This window comes from Gallinula chloropus, assembly GCF_964237585.1.
Source record: "Gallinula chloropus genome assembly, chromosome: 10".
In the NCBI taxonomy this organism is placed as follows: Eukaryota; Metazoa; Chordata; class Aves; order Gruiformes; family Rallidae; genus Gallinula; species Gallinula chloropus.
This window is the reverse complement of record NC_140095.1, coordinates 9,593,500-9,618,727: the sequence shown is the minus strand read 5'-3', so window position 1 is coordinate 9,618,727 and position 25,228 is coordinate 9,593,500. Positions and strand designations below refer to the sequence as shown.

Here is a 25,228-nt window from a genome sequence, read left to right as displayed (position 1 = left end):
AAAGATTAACCTTAATCATAAATACTAATCATATTTAATGCAGAGAGATTTACATTTTAAGGAGTTAACGGAGATTGCACAGATTAACTCCCCTTAAAAGCAGACACAAGAACTCTTCTATTTAGTTGGGAAAGGAAAAAAATCTGAGCTGGGATAAGGCACCGAATTTCAATACCTATGGGACTGAAGCTTTCTTTAGACAGCAAAAAATGACCTGTGTCTGTGAGATTAGGCACTTAAAAAAAACTTACAAGAGCATCACACTAAGTACTCCAACATCGAGCCCAAGAGAACCCTTGCAGATGGGCTGGCAGCCCGCAGCCTGCACAAAAGGTCCGTCAGGCCACGCGTGGCATCTGTCACCAGCACTTACACAGGGGCTGGAGAGCGAAATACAACACTGCCTTTATTCCCTAGCACTACACCAGAGAGGAAATCTGCTGGAGAGTTTGTAAACAGTTTTCCCCACTCTGGCAGAAAACATTTGCAAGTTCTTGTCCAATAGAAGTTTCATTCAAAGCCCCTGCTCCTCGTCCTGCCCCTTCTCACACGGGCTGACGTGAAGGGTTGCGCTATAAAACCTGTTTTCAAGGCCACCAGGAACCAACAGTCACGTATGAGCAGACTCACACAGTTAAACCCAGGCACAGAACAAACCACACCCCAGAAAAAGCCATTATTTTACCAGATTATGATGGAATATGGAAAAATACAGGCTTCCCAATCTTTATTTACTTGTCAAACAGACAGCTGGTTTGTCGTGTTTTGATTTCTTAAGTCATCTGTTGCGTTAGAAATGACTTCTCGCTACACCAATACTGAGAGTGTGACACTTCCCAATTAGGAGCTCACTGCCTACTAAGCAAGGGCCAGTTTTTCAGTTCAGGCTGCTGAAAACCCAAAAGCTTGCAGATTTTTCTACCAGAGAGCTGGTTGTTTACTTCTTGCCACTTAGCACTCGCTCATCCAGGAAAACACCTAGCAGTGTTAACAGGACTCTCTTTAGATACTCCTAATTAACTGGCATGAAAAGTAGGTTTAGGAATATGCTGTGAAGTTTATACTATTGCCTCATCAAATGCTGATCAAAATATATGTATTCAAAAATCTGAGGAAGACACCAGATTTGCAGCATGAAGCTCCACGTGCAGATACACACACACGCTCCAGGGGGTCAGTAACAGAAATAAATAAATCAACATGAAGAAAGATCCTAACGAGGACACAATTTGCCATCTAATCACAATCCCACGGGTCTGTCACACCAACTACCTCGTATCAGTAACTGAAAGCCTCTGACATCATTCAAGAAGTCACAACACCTCGGTCTTTGAGGCCAAAGCTGCCAGAGTCCCTTCTCCTGTGGCTCTTCAAACAAGCTGTGCAGGTTCCTGGGATTCTCCTCCTCTTGGCACTCAACTCAATTACTTTCCATGTGCTTATTCAATGTCACAGAACACTGAGGAGAATGATACCAAGTTTGTCATGTGTAGCCTGGAATTTAATTCCTAGTAAAGCCCTACACATGACTGCCCAGAGCACGAGGAGCCAACATCTCATCTCAGCAGTAGCTAATTCAGATGACTTATGATAAAATCCAACCACAGCAGCTCTTCAAATGAGATGGCAGATGTTAAGCTTCAAGCAGCCTCTTCTTACCACAGCAACAAGAGCTTTTGTGCTGACCAGACCAATGCCAAAGTAACCTCTGCTCTGAGACAGGCTCACACCGCGGAGAGCCAAAAATCAGCACCCGCGACCCCACAGCTACCAACACACAAAACCCCAGCAGTTTATTCTGAAACAGAGGAATCCTTTCAAGTGTATGTCTAACTGCACACTTATTTTGAAGTGTATCGACCAAGAGAAGCTTTGTACCTTTCAGGGAGATGAAAAGCAAGATGGAAAACCAGGGGAGAAACAGAATTCATCTATTTTTCCCCATGAATGAAGACGACGCAGGGTTTGTGCACTTCAATGTTAATTCAAAGCAAATCAAAGTATCCAGAACAATTACTTCAAATTAAATAATTTGTCTAGATCACAGAGGTGATCAGCTACCACGCAGGAAGCTTGTATGTGAAGAGAAACCTTCATAAAAGCATTGTAGCCTTGAAACCACAGCTGTACGTGCCTTCACGGAGCGCGGATCATGCCGTGTGTGATGTTATTTAGGGCTAGCAAATGAGTTACCGTTACTCATTTTGATGCTTGAGTTACCACCACACTGCTCTGAAGCGAGTAAACATCACCAAGTACAACAGCAGCTTTAGTACTACATTGAACTGAAGGGTGACCAACTCCATTCCAAAACAGAGTTCAAATTTAAGAGGGAGGGGAAAAAAAAAGCAAACAACTAATTCCTACAACTTAGCAAAGAACTCCAGGTGAAACCAACGAAACCCAAGCAGGACCACTGCTCTGTCCAGCCCACATGCAAAGATTTATTTATAGCACTCCACTGAAACCGCTGAACTAAAGAAGCCTCTAACTAGGACCCGAATCTTCACAGGCACCCAAATCTAAACTTGTTCCAGTCAAAAGCCCCCTCACTGCTCCCCCACAAGAACAAAACCATCTTCTCCCAAGTGACAGACACAGACTCCTTCATCTCAGCAGTGTTCCTCACTAAAGCTCGATGCCAGGCGGCCACGCGGATGGTGCGATGCCCAGGAGATGGGCCAAGGGAGCGCAGACTCACCGACAGGTAGCTGCTGGAATCCACGTTGTCAGTGATGGTCTGACGCTCGCCCCTCTGGTTGATCTTGCGAAACCTCCGGCGGGACTGCCTGAGCGGGATTTCCCTCTGCAAGATGTTTTCCTCATTGTCTTTGGAGTTCTCCACCTGAAACACATGTTCAGGCTCCTGGTTAAACATCCAGTTCTTCCATAGCACCGAGAGGCGGTGGAACCGTACGAAGTTCATGAGGGAGGAACAGACATGAAGTTCACAGCACTCAGAAGCTTTTCTTGAGAAAAACGGGTGCAGAGGTTTCAGAGAAGCTGCTGCTACAGCTCCAACCACCTTACTACAATGAGCCGGAAGCGGCAGTTTCCTTCCAGGATATAGGTTTAAAAAAATAATAAAATGTAAAAAAAAAAGGTACTAAGGCACACGTATCCTCTGAATAAAGTGTGAGAAACCCTTCTTGCACACACATGCCATACAATCTGAGTTACACTTGAAACAAGCAGCATCTAACACAGAGGTTACCATTACTCTGAGTATTTAAAGCCTGGTAAAGGTGTTGAATTATATCCTATTTTTTATAGGTGTAATTTTTAAAAGCATAACTTATTTCTAGTACCAGTCAGAGCTAAATAACTTTAAATATTCCAGCTTTTTATACATAACTACTTCAGCTACATCATACTGACTTCTAATCACTTCCAGCAGATTATGAAGAAATAACTGGAACTTGATTCATGTCTTGATATCAAACATTACTTGTGACTACACCTTAAAAAAAACAAAATCAGTAAATTTATCTTGCTAGTAAAAGCCAACATAAAATCTTTTTATCTCAGTAGTTACAACTCCTTTTTCTATAAAAAGCAGTCTCATCCTTTCCCATTTCCTTCTGATGTTTTGGAAAAACACGTCCTAGCAGGAAGCAGAGCAGACACGCATGCAAAATAGGCTGTGGCAGGGCAACAATCTCCTCTACAATACATTTACTGTAGAAGAGTTTCTACCATCCTCAATGGTTTTTATTCCCCACCCCCCCACACACCCCCAAACCTCACTTTAAACACCTCAAGTAGCGGAACAGGAGAACCACCTCTACACATTGTTACACAGCCCTCGCTTCACCTACGTGGGTTAACGACCTCAAAGCTAAAACTCAAAAGGTATGAAACCCAGGAAGACGGAACAGGCAGGAACAAGAAAGTAACCAGAATATCTAAACCATCACAAAAGCAAGATCACATCTACTTTCTACATCACTTTTTCCTAACAGCTAAGTCTGAGATCTGAAGGTACAAGCGGCAGCTGAGCTTGCCGGGGGGGTTATTTTTAATTCCACAGAGAAAAACACACAGTGGCAACACAGGTTAAACACACAACAGTTAAAAAAAGAGAAGAGTGATCCTCACAGCCCAATGTTATCAAAAAAGAAAGCAGAAAAGCAGAGTTCCCCTTCCAAGGGCCAACCACACTTTTCACTAGAATTTTACTACCCATTTGCAAAGGGCAATGAGCAGAGCCATCTAGGAGCAGTGCTGCTGTAAGCATGAGGGTATAAAGATACCAAAAACAAACCATTAAGCATGCAGGCAGGAAAAAAACCTAAACAGAAATCCCTTTTAAACAGCCCATTTAGTAAAATTCAACCATGGATTTCTAGGCAGCAATAATGTTGCTCTGAAATTCTACGGAAGACTCCACAAGTAGGAAAGCTTGGTTTGGTGCAGTTACTCAGTTAAATAACCAAAATTGGATGGATCTCATTTTTCATTTTAGCATTACACATGCTACAGTGCACAAGCTCCTTCAATAAATTAATTATTTCTTTTTTTTCTCTGCATGCAAACTTCTGGAACTGTAGGAACTAAAGCAAGCATTGAGCTTCTCCTCTCTGACAGACTGACCTGGACGCCAAGGGCTCACTCAAGTGGCCAGTGACTCTTCCAACAGTCCCCTTGTATTAGGAAGTCCCTAAACTAATAGGTATTTTTAAGACTAAAATAAAACAAACAGTGAAAAAATGAAGTTATTTTTCTTCCATAATTTACCTAACAACTAAGAATTGAGTATAAATGTATTATTTGTTAACACAACAGCAAAGCAGCCAACTGCTGGGGGAGACTCAGAAAGGAGAGCACCTGCTTCCTTCGGTTAACACCACTACTGCTGACAAAACAACCATCAGAAAACAAAGGAGGACCTCATGCCTTAGAGCTTCCAGCTCAGTGCCACCAGCACAGCCCGTATTTTGACCATCAGACTGTTTGTGCTGATTTACAGTGATGTAGGTAAGTGGGTTTTGATGGGCTGCACATCAGCAGGACAAGCGTGCCAGGGCGTCCTCGCACCGCTCACTACTCAGCCATGCTTTCACCTAGTTGAAACTACAATTTTCTGTTGGCAGAGAGCATATTCAGCCTCCTCACAACACCCCAAGGGAGATGCACACCCCTATGGAGAAATTCAGCATCTCTGCAGACACCATGAGCTCAGCACTGGCATAGGTGCACCAGGCTGCCAGGTCAGAGGGAGACCCCTGCCCTGTAGCCTTCATATTATTTCATTCTCAGTATCTAACAAGAAGTTCAGAATAGAATCACACACTCATAGATTGGCATGGGTTGGAAGGGACCCCAAGGATCACAGAGCTCCAACCCTCTGTCACAGGCAGGGCCCACCAACCTCCAGGCCTGGAGCTACACAAGGTTGCCCAGGGCCCCATCCAACCTGGCCTTGAACACCTCCAGGGATGGGGCATCCACCCCCTCTCTGGGCAGCCTGTTCTAGGCCCTCACCACTCTCTCTGTAAAAAACTTCCCCCTAATATCTCATCTTACCCTTCCCTCCTTCAGCTTCACTCCATCCCCCTTGTCCTGCCAGTCTCTACCCTTTTAACAAGCTGATTCCCCTCCTGTTCCTCTGCTCCCTCCAGGGACTGGAAGGCTGCAATGAGGTCCCCCCGCAGCCTTCTCTTCTCCAGGCTGAACCAGCCCAGCTCCCTCAGCCTCTCTCCACAGGGGAGCTGCTCCAGCCCTCCGATCATCTCCGTGGGTCCTCTGACCCCTCTCCAACAGTCCCACATCTTTCTTGTATTGGGACCCCAGGTCTGGACACAGGACTCCAGCTGGGGCCTCATGAGGGTAGAGAGGGACAATCACCTCCCTATCCCTGCATATTAACTAGCTAGTTTCTAATTAGGGCTGGTGTTTTATTAACCTTGAATTACTTACAGCCACAGTGCTTGCTGCCACGCAAAAACTGAGGAGCATGGCAGGACTGTCCTAAAATTCACTCTGCAGCCCATGCCAGTTATGAATTATTTTCACCTCCAAGTATCACACTGCTCTTCTGAAATCTTACACTTCCATCTGAGGAAGAAAATGAAAGCACCAAGGAACAGCAGAAAGGACACTCCAGTACACTGCGATACGCTGCAATTCTGGGCCATTTTCTTAAGTGATAAATGGTCCTATTATTAATTCAATAGATTGTTCAGCCTCCAAAAATATGAGCTGCAATGCCCATTCACACACTATCTGTTATCCTCATTAACTTAAGTTGACCACATTTTATGGCCTTTAAAATGGGTCAGTTCCCAGAGGATTCCTGCTACAAACCTGATTTACATTCTAAAAAGAGGGGAATAAAAAGAAAAGTCAGTGAGCAGCAGAACGATGGTGTTCTTTAACTACATTAACTGACCCTCTTGCTTGAAGATAAACATTCATTATGTACTAAACCTCATTAGTATGCTGTAAAAAAAGATATAAAAGAATCAAGATAAATTAATCAGGGAAATGAAACTCAGGTACACCTTGTGTCCATGCAGAACAAGGCACCTGCCACCACAGGGATGCTTTTCTCTCTCCCATTTAAGCCCTACCTAGAAAACTGATGGTTAACAATACCTTTAGCTGTAACTACCTGCAAGACCTGAACATAAAAATAATGAAAAAACAACTTTGCACTTTTAATTCTCTGGTTTTCCTACAGAAAACTAAATACTGAAGATCCAGAACAGGATTTAAGATACTTTCAAACATCTCTGTACTCTCATGGGCACTTAACTACAATTACAGAAAACTCAAGAGGTTTCAAACAGAGGACAGTGGTCCAGGCTGGGCTTTTGTCTCCAGGAACATCCAGCATTGTTTGATGTTGCCAGCACAGGCTTCTCCAAAGAAGTTGGTTCCTCTGAAAAAACTCCTCAGTTTTGGCTACTACAGTGACACTCACACTGAACTCTGGTTCCTTCATTAAGGTCCAGTTCTCTGCAGTAGCACACGCCACTCAGAAGTTACTCTTTTAACTGCATTTATTTTCTTGTGAGTTTTATTTATATTTTTCCACAGCAGTGGTGATCAGGCCAGGGAAGGCCAGATGTGCTTCCTAAGAATTTCACCTTATCCCATATTTTGCCCATGGAATGTATTTCATGTAAACTTGCAGAGGCATTTGCAGTGAGTGAGTGGCCAGCCAGCTCTGGAAGGGACATTGGGTGCTTCCCACGGTGCTGCAGACTGCTCCTGCTGCAAACACCAGCTGCAGCAGCATCTACCAGGCTTCTGTGGGAAGCAGCACACCAGGTCAGGCTATGTCTGCAGCTTGAGAAGGTCAAAGGTGTAACTTGTTTGTTAGTGAAACTGGTCCAAACAGAGTGAATTCTTCTCACTTACATCAACTCAAAGGATTGTTAGAGATACCCAAGGTCTGGGTGTGCTCAGGTGAGTGAGTGTGGGATGTTCTGTGCTACACAACACCAGGAGTGTGGAGGTGCAAGGCTCAGGTCTCTCCAGGCAGCAGACACAGGCATACTCAGCACACCAAGTCCTCAGCAGCAGGTAACAGGCAAAAGCTCAAAGCAGCAGCAGCAAACTGGAGTGCCTGGGGCATCCATGTGACATGGCAGAACATATCTCCTGTGGCATCCCCCAAGGCATAAACTCCCCACCCCAAAACTCCAGCTTTGAGAAGAGAATGGATAACTGGGAACCCACAAATGAACTATTTTCACTCTAGAGGACTGAGACAGGCCTGCACTCTTACCTGCACTTACTTTGAGACATGGCATAGCTTACAACATCTGCTGCAGCACAGAGCATACCAGTGATGCTCTCAAAGCCCACGAGCAGCACTAGACTGACACTGCACAAAGAACAGCACAGAGCACAGCTAGCACCCTCAGTATAGGACATCGCTGACGTCCACGGCTGTTAGTGTGCTGGGAGAGCCAGATTTCTCATAGGAGCTGCATATTCACACACTCAATGAGGAAGAGACATCATCAAATACCAGTTTTAATGTTACTGTATCTGGCTATCAATGCAGTTTGGAGATCTGAGCCTGCTTAGCAGGCAGGTGGCTTCAGAGCAACGAATAGTTTTGTTCCAGCTCCAGCAGCAGCATCTCGCAAGATTAAAGTTAGAGAGACCTTTCAGTCCCCCCCAGCAAGACTGCTGGGGTACAACATCAGTCTGAGCTATGGAAAAGCAATCCCAACATTCCAGCTGCTGACAGTATGTGTGCGTCAACCTGGGAAGGACCGAGCTATGATCTGTAAGTAGACATCAACTTGGCAATATCAGTAACTGCTCTCAAGCAGCATAAAGAAATCTGGACATGGAAGAGGTTGATGATGAGTACGTTGAAAGCCTCACCTTTCAAGCTTGGCTAAGCACTCTTATGTTACTTCTCCTCTCACCTGAAAGCCTTCACACCAGGAGTACAAGGGTCTTTCATGCCCAACCCAGCACAGCCAGTAAACAACAGTGAAATGGGGGTTGGGGACATCAATAAAATACAGCAGTCTGTCATTGCCTGACTGAGGAATGCTCAACTCAGCCATGACTAGTAGGATTTTGAAACTCAAGTAGGCATAATTTTAGAAAGAATGACCTAATCATCATCATCATTTACCCATCTAGATTAAATTTACATAGCTACTGCTGTTACGATAGCAGCCATAGGTATAATTGAAATCAAGGCAATTCTGCTGCAATTTTATAGAATACTTTACAATAAGCATTCTGCTATAAAACAGAAAGAATTTGCTGAAACCAGCAATAGATTTAAATACATGTGAAAGAAAAGAATCCGTCTTACCACAATCATTTCTGAAGGCTCCAGTATGATACATTCGCATCCTCGTTTTCCTCCAGACTGCTTGCCAAAACTACAGTGGGATGGGGAAAAAAAAGCCAAATGAAAAAAGAATGAGATGAGCAGCTTATTTCACCTATTCAGTAATAAACATAACCAGCAGCGGTGCATGTTACAATACCCTTAAAAGCAGGACAAAGGAGAAGTGATGAAAACTATTGCATGAGAAAGTCTAACTGGACACACTGTTATGAGAATTGGTTTTTATTTACTCAGCTCCTCTCCTCCCAGCTGCCACACAAAGCCCCAGTATCATGAACCTTCTTTCGTAACATCATTATTACTTGCAGACACTCAAAATCCCTCACAACATGGTTCAGTGTCGACAAGAAAGCAATAATGCTTAATTAACATTTACTAACCAGGCTCTGTAAAAACACACACATGAATTCCAACCACCTCGATGTACTACTGTGCACAGCCCCTTCACCCAGCGAACAGGAAGACTGAGAACCTCTGATCCAAAACTGAGCCTTGGCTTGTGACCTCTGCCTTTACACTGCAGCCTGTACCATCCCAAGGAACGTCACCATCCTGCCTGTTTCCATCTTTCTCAACCAGAACTTCACAAATGCAACAAAAGGTGATGGACAGTGCAATGCAGCCACTGAGGAAGGAGGCTAAAAGCAATCTGGTGTGCTTCAGCTCCTTCCCTCTACAAGGACACCTAAACCAGAGGTGACTTCAGGGGAGCCAGCTCGGGAGAAGGTCTCACCCCAGCAGATCGGTGGGTGCCGGAAGTACCAGCAAAGAGCAGAGGTAGATACTGCTGAGGGATGAGTCACAGACCTAGGGCCTCTTAATCACTCAACATGTGACTGTAGCAGCACCTACAACAAAGTCTGACTTCACACAGCAAGTTTGTCTTCAGCACAGACCTGATGGCTTCAGTTAGGTGCACCCCTCCTACCCCTGAGTTCCACCCAGCTCAAGTGAAAGCAATCAAATTTAAAGAAAAAAGCCAAACCCCAGCACACCACCACCAAAACCACACACACACACACCCCAACAGCCATTCAGCAGTTGTAGCTGCAGTGTTACAACCTCAGACTGGCAACTGCAATCACATCTGAACACAGATCAGCAGGTGAAACAACTGAAGCATCAGTTAACTCAAAGCAGAGATTAACGTGTGAATTAGGAGGAGGATAAAGACAAGTGTGGAGGCAAATCCTGTAAGAGCAGATCAGCTCCATCTGTTTTCACTAAGGTGGGATTTGGGCAGTACACACAGAGCACTGGAGCTGCACTCACAGCCATCCCAACAGCAAATACACACTGAGACACAGTCACCTTGTAGGGAATGGTGGTGGTTACAAACTACGTGTTAGGGAAGAAACAAAGACTTTGGCAGGATATGTACATCTTCAGGAAAGGAACGTAAGCAACTCAACTGTGAAGCTATTGAAGTGAAGCCTCAGATGATTCCAGCAGAGACATTATCGGTGTCATCATCCGGCTGGCACGGCAGTTTAAACTGCCAACTTTCAGTTCAGCTAACCACCCGCTGAAAAAATAGGTCTTTAAATTACACAGCTGCCATGGAGGCATTAAGAACCAAAAAGTTCTCCTGCCCTGTGCTGCAGCAGGCCAGGGAAGGGCAAGTTTCACATAGAAAACCAGCATTTTCCCCACACCTACTGGAACTCACAGCTAAGCTCTTCATGCCCTCTTTCACGCCTTCCCCAGCAGTGATGGAGGCAGGGCAGCCTCCTGTATCCACGATGCATCCAAATTACCAACCAAACTACTCCTGCTGTTACAACAGAGAGTTTAGTTCAGACAACACAGAAATGTCATTTTTCACATAAGCTCAATGGGAGCTCTAACTTAGAGACTGGATCACAGAGTCACCAGGTTGGAAAAGACCTTTAAGATTATCCAGCCATTCCCATCCTAAGCTAAACCCTGAGCACCTCATCTCCCTCTCTGTTAAACACACCCAGGGGTGGGGACTCAGCCCCTTACTGAGCAGCCTGTGCCACAGCCCCACAACTCTGCCAGGGAAGAAATTTTCCCTCACATCTGAGCTGACCCTGCCCTGGGGCAGCTTGAGCCCATTGCCCCTTGTCCCATCTCCTGTCACCTGGCTGAAGAGACCATCGCCCACCTCTCTGCACCCTCCTGGCAGGGCAGTGGAAGGATGATAAGGTCTCCCCTCAGCCTCCTCTTCTCCAGGCTGAACACCCCCAGCTCCCTCAGCCACTCCTCAGAGGATTTGCTCTCCAGCCCCTTCCCCAGCCTGGTTACCCTTCTCCGGACTCGCTCCAGGACCCCAATGTCCTTCTTACGGTGAGGAGCCCAGAACTGGACGCAGCACTCAAAATTCCACACCCCTCCACAAATCAAAAAACAAAGTGAAAACAACCTTGTCAAAAAAAAAAGAAAAATAAATAAGTTGTAACAGTTCTAATCCCATTCCCTACACCACAGAGTCTTCATTGTATAACAATTTCTCAAACTACTAGAGGTTGAGGGAGGTTGGTTTATTTTTGGTTAGTTTTATGTGAATACATCCATGAAATTCAGCTGCTGTCAAGCTCCCCTCTGCTTGTGTTGCAACACTCACTAATTAAGTCAGGGCAGCAAACAATCATGCTCAGACAGAACATCACTCACAACAAAGGTCAAGCTCCCGGCGCTATCATTTCTGGTCCATCAAGCACTTTACAACAACCCAACACTCCGAAAAGGATTAGGTTCCAAAGACAAAACTCACCCTTCTGATCCTAATAAATAAGCTACTCATCTTTTCAAGTCATTAGGTCAAGTTTAATTATTTCCTGGTGCACATCATGGGATGTTTCATCGATCATACCACAACAAAGCTCCTTCAAAGAGGCAGTGTCATATGTTTTTCCCCCCAGTCATAACCACCAGCGTTAAAAATTGGTACTTTGAAAACTTTCTTGTTAATTAATGTTTTAGAAACATTGATTTTAACTTCCTTAATGACTTATTCCATGTTTTCCTCTAGAATACAAACACGTGGCTTCTCCATCAGGTGAGAGGTTCGCTGACATCCCTGTGTTTCACCAATCTGCCAATTTTAATCAAGGCTTCAGAACAACGTTCAGTCCAATTGTTTTGTAAAGTTACATAACAGAACATTCAGAACAAACAGAGACTCTGTCCCAAAACCACTGACCAGGGAAGGCTTCCTTCAGGAGTAACAACCACCAGTATTAGTAACTGGCAACAGGAAAATATCACCAGTGAACAGGTAAGCAGAGCTGCACACCAGTTTATCTCACTGACAGGAAGTGGTAACGCATGACACTTCTCACAGTTTGTTTCCTTTTTAAGCTAAAGGCCATTAATCAGCACTAAAGTTCAACTATTTGATTTATTGGTTGACTGCCACAGACTCTTAACTAGTTCAAGCAACTACATTAGGAGAAATTAAAAATAGCCAGAACCAGAGTGTGGGCACATCCAAGGGAAAGACTGAGAGGGAGGAGATGCGGGGGGGTGTTAACAGCCCTGGAGTCACCCAAGTCTGGTCTGAAGGATGAGTCAAGTTTTTGTGGGAATTTCAGGTAATCAGCAATTACTTGCCTGGGTTTTTTTAAGAAAAAAAACTTCAAGCAATAAATTAATTAACAGCAAGTACTGTGACAGTAAAAGAACAGAATGATCAGCTTTTGGAGTCACCTCATCATCATCTAGTTAATAAATATTTATATTTTTAAAATTTACAGTAATTATAAAGGTATGAAAATGCTGAAGAGATTAATTGAGCACAGCATCAATGTAAGAGGATGCTTGGAAATGGAAAAGGTTTAGTTGAACAAAGCTTTGGAACTGTAGGAGGCAAAACCTTGTTTGGAAAGCCAAGGGCATGCTTTGGTGCAGAGCCTTCTTCCAAATGGGAAAGACATTTGTGTGACAACGAAGTACTGGGTAAGTCTTCACAGTCAGGCCGTTAACACCCACCCAAACCTAAAACCTGCTCCTCCTTGGAGGAGTGAGCTCAGAGCAGCTATACACTCATTCTGGAAGAGAGAAGGCCCTTTCAGGACTAATCTCTCCGTGGCCGCAGTGCCAAGAACGGTGGAGTTGTCACCTCGGAGCTGCGGTTACCCACCACAGCCCCATGAGACCACGGCTGTGAAGTCACATCCCAGGTTTGATGCCTGGGGAGGTCCAGTCAGACAAGTTGAGTTCACCAGCCATCATAGATAGCCTCTGCTCACACACCATCCCAGCAGCTCCTCCTGCCACTGCCAGGTCCCTAAACGTGAAGTCCTCCCAATGGTGCCCATCGGAAGCAAAGCCTCATTAGGGTACAGCGTGACACACAAGCTTTGGTGCTTTCAATCAGGGAGTGGGAAAAACAATCTCATTAGAATTTAGCCTAATACAAATACCGAGAGTGTGAGAAAACACAAAACTAATGTAAATTAATTAATTGCCTCTTACAATGCAGTAAAAACTATGAAAAAGGACATGCTATTAAAGACAGAACCACCAAAGTTATAAACGACCCAACAATTTAAATTGTTTGTTCTGTATATTTAATCGCACGTTTTTTAACAGGGTCTTAAATTTAACATCGTTATTCTATGGCTTCCCACTGTTGGAAGCTCAGAAAAGTCACTACTATAAACTACATGATGCTTTTTTTATTCATAATTTTATTTTACACTACTGACACTTAATATTCATCTATTACATCTGCATCGTTAATTTTAAAACACTCGCTGGCTTGCAGCACTGTCATAGGAAAATAAAAAGGTCTTCCCATACCACAGGCAGCTTTGTTTACCTTTGATTTATGGATGCCTCACTTGCAAGAAACCTTGTTTTCCTCCTGATTCACTATTTGTAATTAAAAACGCTTAAGCAATTGCATCATATGTGAATGGAATGTAAGCCGGGCTGGTACTCCAGATTTCAAGCTCATCCCCACTCCCCAAAACACTGCAAGGCATTAGAACTTCTTTAGGGCTCCAGAGCCGTTCTACCAAACCTTACTTTCATATAGCAAAGGACCCGAAAAAGCCTCCAAACTCCGATCTTGTGAGCATAACAAAGTAGCTCTTTAAATAAGACATACAAAAAGACTTCCAGCTTTCTAAACACAGATGTTTAAAAATGCTTAATAGCCAGCTGTTAAGAGACCTTGGTGCTGAAATACAGCTGGAATTTGAAGACTGGCAAACTTAAGGAATGGCAAATATATTTAACTTGATCATTTCTTGGTATCAATTCCTGAAGTCATTAAATACCGATGGTTTCTCATTATGCAATACTTAAAGCACAGTACATCCTTTCAAGGTGAAAAGCCACAGCCTGTCCTGGAGAGATTTCAGCCCAAACAAGTAGAGATTGAGACTGAACGCCTTATTACTTGTATGAACAGTAATTAGCTGGCATCTTCTAATTTACTATCATCTACTACACCCTGAAAGAACACTTTCAGATACTTCACACATCAGAGCCGTTGACGACAAGATGTCAGGCACTTCAAAGTTTGCTGTTTCCTAGGAAGGGCAAAATCCTGCCATCATCCTGGGGCTGTGTAAGCTGGTATCGATAATGCACACGCTTAACTGATCATCAACCACTGCCTGCAGTACTGCTTGCTACGGCACCAGGTGTAGGACTGAGCTAGGATGCCAATACTCCAGTTAATCAGCAAAACAAACAAAGGGTTTGTATGGGTTTTGCAGATATTTTGTTCTTTGGAGTATACTTGTCTCTCAAACCACCTTTCAGGCTGCTTTCAGGAACACAAAGATGAAGACAAATCGTATTTTTTGCTACTGCAAAGAGAACTCTGTGCCCCCCCCCCACCCAGCGACCTGGCTGTTCTTCTCCAAAGCAGAAACATCTGGCCTGCAAGTGAACAACCCGGTCTAGAAGAGATGTGTCATGGAAGAACAGGACATGTTTTTTGGCTGGGTTTTTGACAGATGAGGATGTTTTTATAGTTGGGGTTCCCCCCTCCCCCTCAGCCAGGTCTTACCCTTCCTGTGAAAAGCACCACACTCTTCCTCTTCACAGAGTGCCTCCAGTGCCAAACAGCTGCTCCAGCAAACACCCAGGATCCCTACGCAATGGAGCTGCTGTTGGATCCAAGATAAAACCCATTCTGTTACCACTCAATGCACTGTACACATCATGAATGGCTTGGAACAGCCATCTCAAAACATAGCCCTTGGAAATACCCCTCTAAAAATGTAGTTTTGCACTTCAAATTCCTTGTCACTGGCTGGGAAGTTGCAGAGAAAGGAAAATCTGCACAGGCTCATAGCGGGCAGAGGAGCCACGTTGTGCCCTTCTTGCATGGCAGTCATGGAACATGGGTGTGAGCAACACAGATCCCCACTGGAATGACTTGTTTAGCTGGGCATCTGCACAGAGGTCTTAATTTCTCCAAGTTTCTCAGATCACTCATCACCAGAAAAAACCGGGCTGCTGGGCAGACTCAGGGCTCCCCTTCTGGTCCCGTCAGGAGCCCTCACAGCAGTTCACAGCGTTTCCCACCACACTGCAAACTGCCAAGCAGCCCCAATGGGCTCTATTTGCAAAACAGAGCAAGGAGATGTGATGGGGGGGGGGAAGAAAATACATGAGCACTGACCAAAAGTTGCAACAAATGCATGTGGACAGGGTTTTTTTGTGATGCTATATGCACTGCAAGCCCTGAGCACTTCAAAGTAATTTAATTCTAAAAATATTAGAACACTTAACTCCATCAGGAAAGGTTTTAGTGGAAACCTGAAACCACAAGATACATGGCTGAATGTAAAGCACTGATTTCAATTAATGCTCAGTCATCAAAACCCATTTTTGCATTACCTCTGGACAGCATTTAGCAGGTTTCTCTCTTAAGCTTGCTCAAAATTTTAATTGGGAATGATTTCAGGGCTGCATAACAGGCTACACGATTTGCAGGCTGCAAGCTCAAGATGTCTGTACTAATTACCTTATACTTGGAACATGATGATGCTCTGAGGCAGGCTGTAACTTACCTACTGCTTTCTGCAAAGCTGTGCAGCTATTCCAGGCCATGAGGCTAGATAGTCTTAATAAAATTGTAGACATAAAGAGACTGCACGTTGCCCTTCGTTTCCAACTTCACATCTCTCAGACTTTTTTATTTTAGCCAATATAAAACTCTATCTGTGGGGTGATCAGCGTCCCCTATGGTCTGTACAACCTCTGTACAGCAGCTGTTGTGAGGAACTGTTAACACAGAAAAGGAAATTGCTGTGGAATAGGTAACTGTGGACAAGATTATCTGATCATTTAGTTGTGACAGGTCTGAATAGTCTTTCTTCACTACATACTCTTTTGGCTTTCTTAAGAGGATTGATCCACGTCACAAAGTGTGCCACATGCTCCTATTTTGCAGCCCCTTCCCAACACAAGGAACTGCAGTTGGGAAACAAGGCCCCTCTGCAGCACCCTGCCTGCTCTCACCCCTTTTCCTCAGGGCATTTTCACCCCAGCACCAGCACTGCCAGAAGAGCTTCAACACAAACAACTGCCTCTGAATTCATTAGTTTTACAAAATGCATTTACTCAGAGCATTCCCAAGCTGTAGTGAAGTGCTGGGTTACTCACTGACTGCCAGGCTACAAGTTACAGCCACCACTCAGAGGAATACCCAGGGAAAACAGCACCACATCCAGAGCCTCAGCCATGCGGAGTAACCACTGCCTCTTATCCAGCAATGGGTACACAACCTATCTGGTCTCGATGCCCAAGGGGATGTCAGCCTACAGCTGTCTTCTTGAGAGAGAAAAAGTCTGCAACAGGAGTGGCAAAGAGCTTTGAAGTCCAAAGCAAACACAGGCTGATGGAGCACCACCCTAAGACCTCTGCAGTTTGTGCAGTCACACAAAAAGCTCGAACTCACAGTTGTCTGAGCTCACATCACAACTCAGAACCTTAGTCTGCCCAAAATCATGTTCACTGCATGCCAGCAGCAGACCAGCACACATCTGGATGCAGAGATGAAAAGCAGTATCCCCCACACTGGGACTCACACAGCCAACACTGGGATGGAGAGGAGAAAGAGGAAGAGCAGCACAGGCTAAGGAGCACCAGGACAGAGCTGGGATACAGCAGGCACACTCCCAGCAGAAAGCAGCATTTAAGCAAGTTAACTCTAGAAGGAAAGATCAGTGGGAGAAAAATTACAGTGCTTCCAGCCAAGAAATGCACAACCTGAGCAGGACAGCGATACCCACTCACTCTACTTGTGAGACTTGGGAAGGGCTGCTCCTGGATTTCCTGGAAGGGCTCAGAAAAGAGAAGTGTTTGTTTTTAATAAGACTACATCTTGAATGTTTCAAGACTTTGTATTTTCCCCTTCGAGGTTCAATTCTCACAGCTGTAGGAGGCTGTCATCCACATAATTGGCTTCAAAAGTTCCTCCAGGCCCCTGATGTATTTCCTATGGCTAATCTTGCTGTGAGTAATCCCCTTCAAATATCCTGTTCACATGAATTATCTTGATTAACAAGCAAGGTTAACACAAAAACTCTTTAACTTGCTGACATGATTTTCCTTCCACAAGATCTGTCAATCCTGTCCTTTTGTTCCAGCCACTGCCTTCATGTCAGAAGCAGATTCTTTTTCTACTATGCCAAATCTATTGACAAATCCATTCTCCAGGCAACAAGGTAATCAAGGTTACAGCATCTTTGTAGCAGTATTACGGATTGAGCTGCTTCTTACCTTAAAAATCCCACAGGGTTTTTCTCATTACGATCATCAGTGTCAAAATATTGATTAAATTTATCATACCTGAGTGCAAATTTCACTCCTCTAATTTTTAAGTCAACTCCTGAATTGCAGCTTGCATACAAACTCACCCAAGTTGAGCAAAAAGCCCTTGAGCACAGTGAGCCCCAGCTCACACCAGTGCTCATTCAAATACTTCAAGTACATAAGGGGGTCACTGCCCACTTTCTTGTGCCTCCATGGGGCCACATCTCTTTCAGGTTGAGAATCCATAGGATATTTTCTTTCTAAAAGATCTGAAGAAGAAAATTAAAGTTTCCCTAAAGCTCTGTCAACTCTGAAACTACCAGATAGTGCCCGGCAGATAAAGCAAGGCATGAGAAAGCAAAGAGAATTTAGCATCTTAATCAGGTTAAGTTTACAGTCATCTACTAAAGTCTCTTCTATCTGCCAAGGTCACAATGGGGTAGATGATAGGAGGAGGAAAGGTTTTGTGAGGAGGAACCAAGAAACAGTCAGAAAATTATCATCCCCTTCCAGTCTCATTTACAGAGACTGAAAGTATCTCACCAGCAATCAAGTCTAACAGCAATTTCTCATATAATTATTAAACCAAAGTTGCTAGGCAGTTAGTTTGCAACACAATCCTGCATTCTGAAGAATGACTGCCAAATAAAACAGATCAAAAACAACTATTTCACAAGAAAAGGGGGCCTGAAAACTCCCAGATTGCCCAGGAAACCAGCTTCCTCTGAACCAAAACACACTGATAGCTGCTTCTCACACTGGGTAAGAAAATGTTCCAGTATTCCTGGCAAAGAACCCTAAAGTTCTTGTGTACAAAGTGTTTGTCAAACGCTTCAGGTCACATATAAAATTAAGATTACCATGTCAACATGACAAAGGGGTAACTGAGAAGTGGGGGTTGTTGTGTACTACACACGAGGACCGAGTTTCAAACTGGAGTTCATTTGATAACTATTATCTGGTTTATGAAACACCTCTGTCTATCCAGTTCTTCCAGAATTACAATTACTCAAACCTGGCTCCTGACCTTTCCAAGCACTAGAAGACCTCCAGATTAAAGCCTCAATTCTCCTTGTTGGTAGTTATCACCTTCCTCACACCAAGGGTTCTATTTTGGTCGTCATCCATTTTCCTCCCTGGATGCCTCACAGCCATGATGTCTCCTGCATCATTCCATGCAGATGATACCTGTCTCCCAAGCTTGCTCCCCTCTGCTCATTTACTGACACATTTATATCACATTTAACATTCCAAACAGCTGAGCTTTACCTGATGCTGGTGTCTGAGCAACAGTAATCCTACCTAAAACCTAACTGGCTGGAAAGACATCTCGATTCTTTTCCACAACCTCAGAACACTTCAGGCATTGCTTTAACTCCCCACACTTGCCCAACACTTTACTGCTGGGGAAATAAATGAAAATCACACATTAATCAGTATCACAAACAATGTATGCTTCCATAAAGTTTATTCCACTAATATTCATTACCTGTGTAATCAGATGCTCATTAGGCACCAAGAGCACAGCATCCAGTTCTTCAAAGATGAATTCCCTGCATGGACAAACACCCTTCAAATCCTCTTTTAAACTCCTAAGGTTTTCCTCCTATCACAGTGAACAGCATGGCCAAAGGGAGTGAGGTAAAGTTCCAAAAATACAGAGAACTGTACTTGGAAGGTGATTTACTCCTGAGGATACACCGTGGGTCACTTCCACTGTGACAGCTCACACAAAAAGGTAAAACACAAATACAAAGCCACACACACCACAACAAAAACACCCAACTAACTTATTTTTGATTCCTATCAAAAAGGATAGTTCTGGAACACCCGAGGCAATGAGAACCAAGGCAACACTGCTTCCTCACAGTCTGTATCTGTTCAGAGTGACTCACAATCAGGAACTTGGTTGGGGACAAGGAATAAAGGATAACATTAAATGCTACTTTAAATGTAATTAAAGTGGTGCTAATTACAATTAAAAAAGAATACCACTGAATTATTCAAGTCCCTGTTGCATATGAAGATATCCTGTGAATGTCTGGTGACTGGGCAGCTCCCTCAACTGAAAATGTTCTGTGAGGACCTCAGAGCATGGAAGTGACTTGAGTGTACCCCACTGCCAGAGGGCATTAAGAGAAATATGTAAAAACATCAACAATGCAGTGTGTTTTAAATTATAAATCAAAGTTGGATGATACATGTGTTTAATTTGACTGAAACAAATCCAACTAAACTCTTCCCCCTATTCCCACATCCAAGCAGCGATTCTCCTCACCCACCCGTGTGCGTGGCCCAAGTCCCAGGGAGGAAGCAAAGGGGAGATGGAGTTTGCAGGTGGCCCCAGAGTCCAAAGTACTGGGAGAACAAGAGGTTCACAGATATTTCAGCATCCCATTGCAATAATTTCAGTTCATCAACCTGTAAGTGCACACATTTCTCCCTCAAACCTTTAGCATTTCAAAGCTCCTCTGACAGTTGAATGCTCCACTCCCTCCCCTGCCCCCAGCAATGAAGACACAGACAGAACACCCTGGCTCCACAGCAGAGGAGTGTCATCTCTAGCTACACAAGGGACAACAGCCCCAGGAACCACACCACTAAACTGCAACCTGCCAGCAGTGGCATTCAACCGAGCTCTGACTCTCTCCCCATCTAGCAGCTATTTTTCCTCATTATCCATAACAAACCTAGCTGCAATCTTGGGAACCAACAACAACAGCTGTTTTGCTTTTCTTCTTTTTCTCTTTTTGTTTTGAAGCACAAAATGTGCTTAAGTGACTCTACAAGTTTAGCAAAACAATTTTATCTGGCTTTTAGGCAAACATCAAGTGCCCACATCCTCACTTCTGGCATTGCTGAGCTTCAATCACTCAGAAGCATCAAGAGTTTAACACCCAGCCCATGGAAAACAGAGCTGAAAACTCAGTCCTATGTGTTCCTATTAGTACTTACCATGAAATTCAAGTATACAGGAATATATCTGAGCTGGAGTCAACATTAAGTCTATCGATTCGTGGTCAGCTCATGCTGAGTAAAGCCTTTACTTCATTTGGTAAGTGGCAGCAGCACTTTTGTTAATCACATCAAAAACTATCCAAACTGGGTACCAAGAAAAGCCTAAATTTGGGATTTTTTTAAACCATTCCTGCCTAGCCTTGAACTGCAGCCTGAAAACAAATAACACACAGACTGAAGTGTGATTGCTGAGTGATGGACAAGATCCAGACGAGCATTACAGTGCAGCAAGGTCCAGCTCAAGTCAAACAGGATGCTCAGTGAAAGCACAGCAAAACACTCCCTGCACATCAAGAGATGCAGGCAGACTCCTGTCATGCTCTCTGCAACTGCTGCTGCCAGCCTCTGTTCTCCTGTTTTGCATATAACTCTCACAAGCCGCTAAACCCAACCTCAAACCCAACGGTAGCAGCTGTGTGATCTACAGTCGGATCTGAGACAAAACAGTAACACAACAGGAATTATTCAAAGGGCCCCAAGTTAACAAGCTCACTACAAAAACCTCTTACCAACTTAAAGAGCCAAAGGAGATTTAAAAGCCACTGAGTGCAGCATTTCAGAGTATTCCAATGCACAGGAAGAGCGAAAGGGAATTTAAATTGAGTTAGCAGAACGTTTCTTTTGCTACTCCAACACTTCCAACACTTGGGGGTGTTGGTGGACAAGAAGCTCCACCAGAACTGGCAGTGTGTGTTCCCAGCCCAGAAAGCCACCCGTGTCCCAGGCTGCATCCCAGCAGCATGAGCAGCAGGGCTGGGGGGGGGGGGGGGGTGGGATTCATCCCTCTGCTTCCCCCTGGGAAGACCCCCCACCGTGCAGGGGCAGGTCCAGTTCTAGGGCCACCAGCGTGCTGGAGTGAGTCCTGAGGAGGCCATGGAGATGGTGGGAGGGCTGGAGCCCCTCTGCTCTGCAGCCAGGCTCAGAGAGCTGGACTGGGTCAGCCTGGAGAAGAGAAGGCTGCTGCTGGAGAGAGCTCCCAGCCCCTTCCACTCCCCTCCAGAGAGCTGGAGAGAGGCTGGTGCCAAGGGCAGGGAGGGACAGACACAGGGGAACAGCCTTCAGCTGCAGGAAGGCAGCTGGAGAGGGGCTGGGAGGCAGAAATCCTTCCTGGGGAGGGGTAAGGCCCTGGCACAGGGTGCCCAGAGAAACTGGGGCTGACCCTGGATCCCTGGCAGGGCTCAAGGCCGGGTTGGATGGGGCTTTGGGCACCCTGGGCTGGTGGGAGGATGTCTCTGCCCACAGCAGAGGTGGTACTGGGGAGGGAGGGCCTTTGAGGGCCTCTCCTACCCAAACCAGTCTACAATTCTAAAAATAACAAAACAGTATTTTAAAAATAGAAAAAAACCCTACAGTAGCATCAACAAATAAGCAATCATTTATTAAAAAAATACATTGGCTTACCTAAACAGCAACAACTTTACATACCTGCAAGGTGGTAAAAACATGGAATCCTTCACAAGAACAGATCCAGAAAGCAGTATGTACCAGCATCTTGCAATAGTTTCTGAGCTGTAAGAAAAGAAAACATCGGTATCTACTTTCTTCTTACAGCAACTCAAAAATATACTACCCCAAAAGTGTCACTGCAGTAAAATAATGATCTACCACCCTACCAACCAGATATGTGGACATGAATCCTAAGAACGCTACCAAGAATCAAGACTTTAAAATGCCTACACCCAGAATGTCTCTTATACCTTAGATTTTCACATTTAAGTTAAAAATTTACTTTAATAAAATGAGATTATTATTACTTTTCAGTAAAACCCTTTCCTTCCAATGAAAGTATAAATAAAACTACAAGCACAGGACTGTTTCTATTCTGTGCTAAGGTTGATTAGCATTTCAACCCGGACAGGAATGTTAATACAGACCTATCATGTGTCACAGATAAAATCCAAGGCTGTACATTGGACTCCTGCTTTGTATTCCTCCATCCCTGCACTGGCAGGTGGTATTGTCTCCCACCATGGGATCTGTCAACCACCCCACCCTACATCCCCCAGGTATGCACAGCAGCCACCACCTTTTCCAGCAGTGGATTCTGCCTCTTCCTAGAGTGCTGCACTGACACTTCCCAGCTCCAGCTCAGTGTCACCCAGTGCGCACAACCCCACACCTACACGTTGTCCTGGCACTGGCACAGGTCTGTGTCACACACACACCCACCATGCAAACTGGTCGGTGGCATCTCAGCCTCAGGTGCCCTGGCAGATGTCCCTTACACAGAAAGCCAGGATTAGCTGTGAGAGGATAAATACACCCTGAGCAATGCTAAAATATGAGGGGGGAAAAGTGCATTTACCTCCAAGCAGGAGCCTGAAAAAACAGCTCTCAGCTAAAACAGCGATTCTGGCAATTTAGAAGAGCAGCGTTTGAGCTCCATCACTCCCTCGACACAGGATGCAGAGGCAGCTGGTTCCTGACCAAGAGTGCCACCTACTGAGTCATCACCACGGCTCCCACAGCCCGAGGTGACACTACCTGGCTTGTCATTGTGTGCACAGACACACCTCTGATGTCCGGGGTAATTCACCTCTCCAACGTCAGCACTGTGCTCCTGGCACAGCAGCCTCCTCCCCCCAAAGGTTTTTACCACATTCAAGCCTGGCCAGACTCCTCCAGTCTGACACTCACAGGTCCTGAGAAAGCCAAGGACACACTGCAGCATGCATGGGGACAGTGGGGCTGGTCACACCTACCAGCCAAGCAGCACCTACTTACCAAAAGAGAACTTGGTTGCCCTTGTACCTTTCATAGCGGGCACTTGATGACATTATTCTGAGGGAGAAGGAGAAGTTTAGTTTCAATTTTAATCCCCAAAGATCGTAAGTCATTAATCACCACATTTCAGCAGAGTTGCTTTAAGGCTCTAAGACCTCAAATTCAACTATTTCTTTGTTCTAAACAAAGGATGTGCTTAACCAGAAAATTCAAATTATTACAGCGTTCTTCATTATCCAAATAGATAATATACAGCATGTTCTCCAAGTGTTTAAATCACTCCCACGCACTGGAATTACCCATAGCAACAGAACTGAAGGTACTAAAATACTTCCAACCCACTTTTCGTGCTTTGTTGGCCTCTCATTTTATGTATTCTGAGATCATCTGAATGTCTGAAGCATTAGAAAGCTTTTGTAATCTCGAGTTAGCACAGGGCACTGTCTGCACAGCCCTCTGCAGACAAACAGGAGTAAGTTCTGCCTTCATTATTAGCAGAGCTAATTAGACTAGATTCCAGGCCACGTTACTGTGAGGACTTCGGTCAGCAATGTGCTTGGTCAACGCTCTGTCACCTCAACCTGTGGGAAGGCAAAAGCTTTGCTCATCTGCACAAAAGCACAGTCAGAGGAGAGGTACCAGCTGTGCTAAGCAACACCAACCAGCTCCATCATACCTTACCTGAGCTGATGTTCCCTGAAATGGGAGAGTATGTCCAGTCCATGAAGGAAAGAATAGATTGTATTTAGATCCTGAAAGGAAAAAAGGGAGGGGAAGAAAAAGAAACAAAGACATGAGTAACTTCATTCTCAGCATCTAATCACTTCAGCACTAACTTCTCAGGTTCTGCAGCAAGCTACAGACTTACAAGACATTAATTCTATAGACAAAGCCCAAATTAGCAGGACACATATGACACATGCAGATTTGAAGAGCCCTGACCACACTTAAGCTGTGGAAGTGAAAAGAGCAAAGTCCAACTGATGCATTACCACACACCCAAAAGAGATTTACTAAAAATATCTCTGAAAACATCATTTACATGAATGGAGCAAAGCAACATGTGTAACAAGCCAGAGAAGACTGTCCTATTCATCCAAGGTCAAAAACTGCTGAAGCCTTGCAGCACCTCCTCAGAGAGGGAATTTTGCAGAATTACTTTGTTAATAGCCAAGAACCCTAGTGCAAACCCAAGCCACCAGGTCTAGCCACCATGTATGGTGCTGAGAACCACCAGCACCTTTTCACAGTGAGAGTGTTATGTTTAGAGAATAAAACCCTACTTCACGTCCACCTCAGATCTTGCTGGTAGCCCTACTACAAACTCCATTCCATCCTCCTACCTAACTCAGTCTTGTCCCTGACTGCAGGGTAAGATTGGAAGTTACTCCAAAAACCTCCTCAGCAATGATAAAGGCAAAGAAGTTTTAGATTTGTCTCTCACCTCCTGCTCCAGCACCACATCACTACCATCCATTAGCAACCACTGAAGCAAACAAACTGTTCCAAAGCACGAGTATTAAAACAGAAAGACTATTTAAAAAAAAATAAAAATTAATGGACTCTACATGGAAGCTGTAATTAGGAGAAACAGCTGTTTAAACTGCTCACTACATAGGGTCCTCTTCAGTCACAAAAATATCCACACTGATGGTGCAGACCACATGCTAGGGAGAAGCTCACAGGGGCTATTCATCATTTCATTTGCTATCCTGAGCAAGTGGGCTGTTAGCATTAAATACAGGCACAACAAAATCATTACAGGCCACATAGCAGTGTCTCCAGCTTGGCCATGGAAAATATGTTCTGAATTTTCAAGTGCTGCCTTTACCCAGTGCTTACAGAAGATCAATCAATATGAACACCAGCCTCAGAATTTACAGTGGATTTACCTTGGAAAAGTTCTTTGGC

At 44.5% G+C, this 25,228-nt stretch overlaps 1 protein-coding gene across 1 annotated transcript in view; it reads right to left on the bottom strand.

Annotated features, from left to right (window-relative positions):
• RAPGEF6 (Rap guanine nucleotide exchange factor 6) overlaps positions 1-25,228 on the bottom strand; it is a 124,512-nt gene that overhangs the window by 74,786 nt on the left and 24,498 nt on the right. Inside the window, exons 2-6 of the mRNA XM_084268592.1 lie at positions 23,999-24,069; positions 23,318-23,374; positions 22,019-22,102; positions 8,792-8,861; positions 2,702-2,845 (exon numbers count right to left, since the gene is read on the bottom strand). Coding sequence (XP_084124718.1) covers positions 2,702-2,845; positions 8,792-8,861; positions 22,019-22,102; positions 23,318-23,374; positions 23,999-24,069 — 426 coding nt within the window. The remainder of the gene's footprint in view (positions 1-2,701; positions 2,846-8,791; positions 8,862-22,018; positions 22,103-23,317; positions 23,375-23,998; positions 24,070-25,228) is intronic.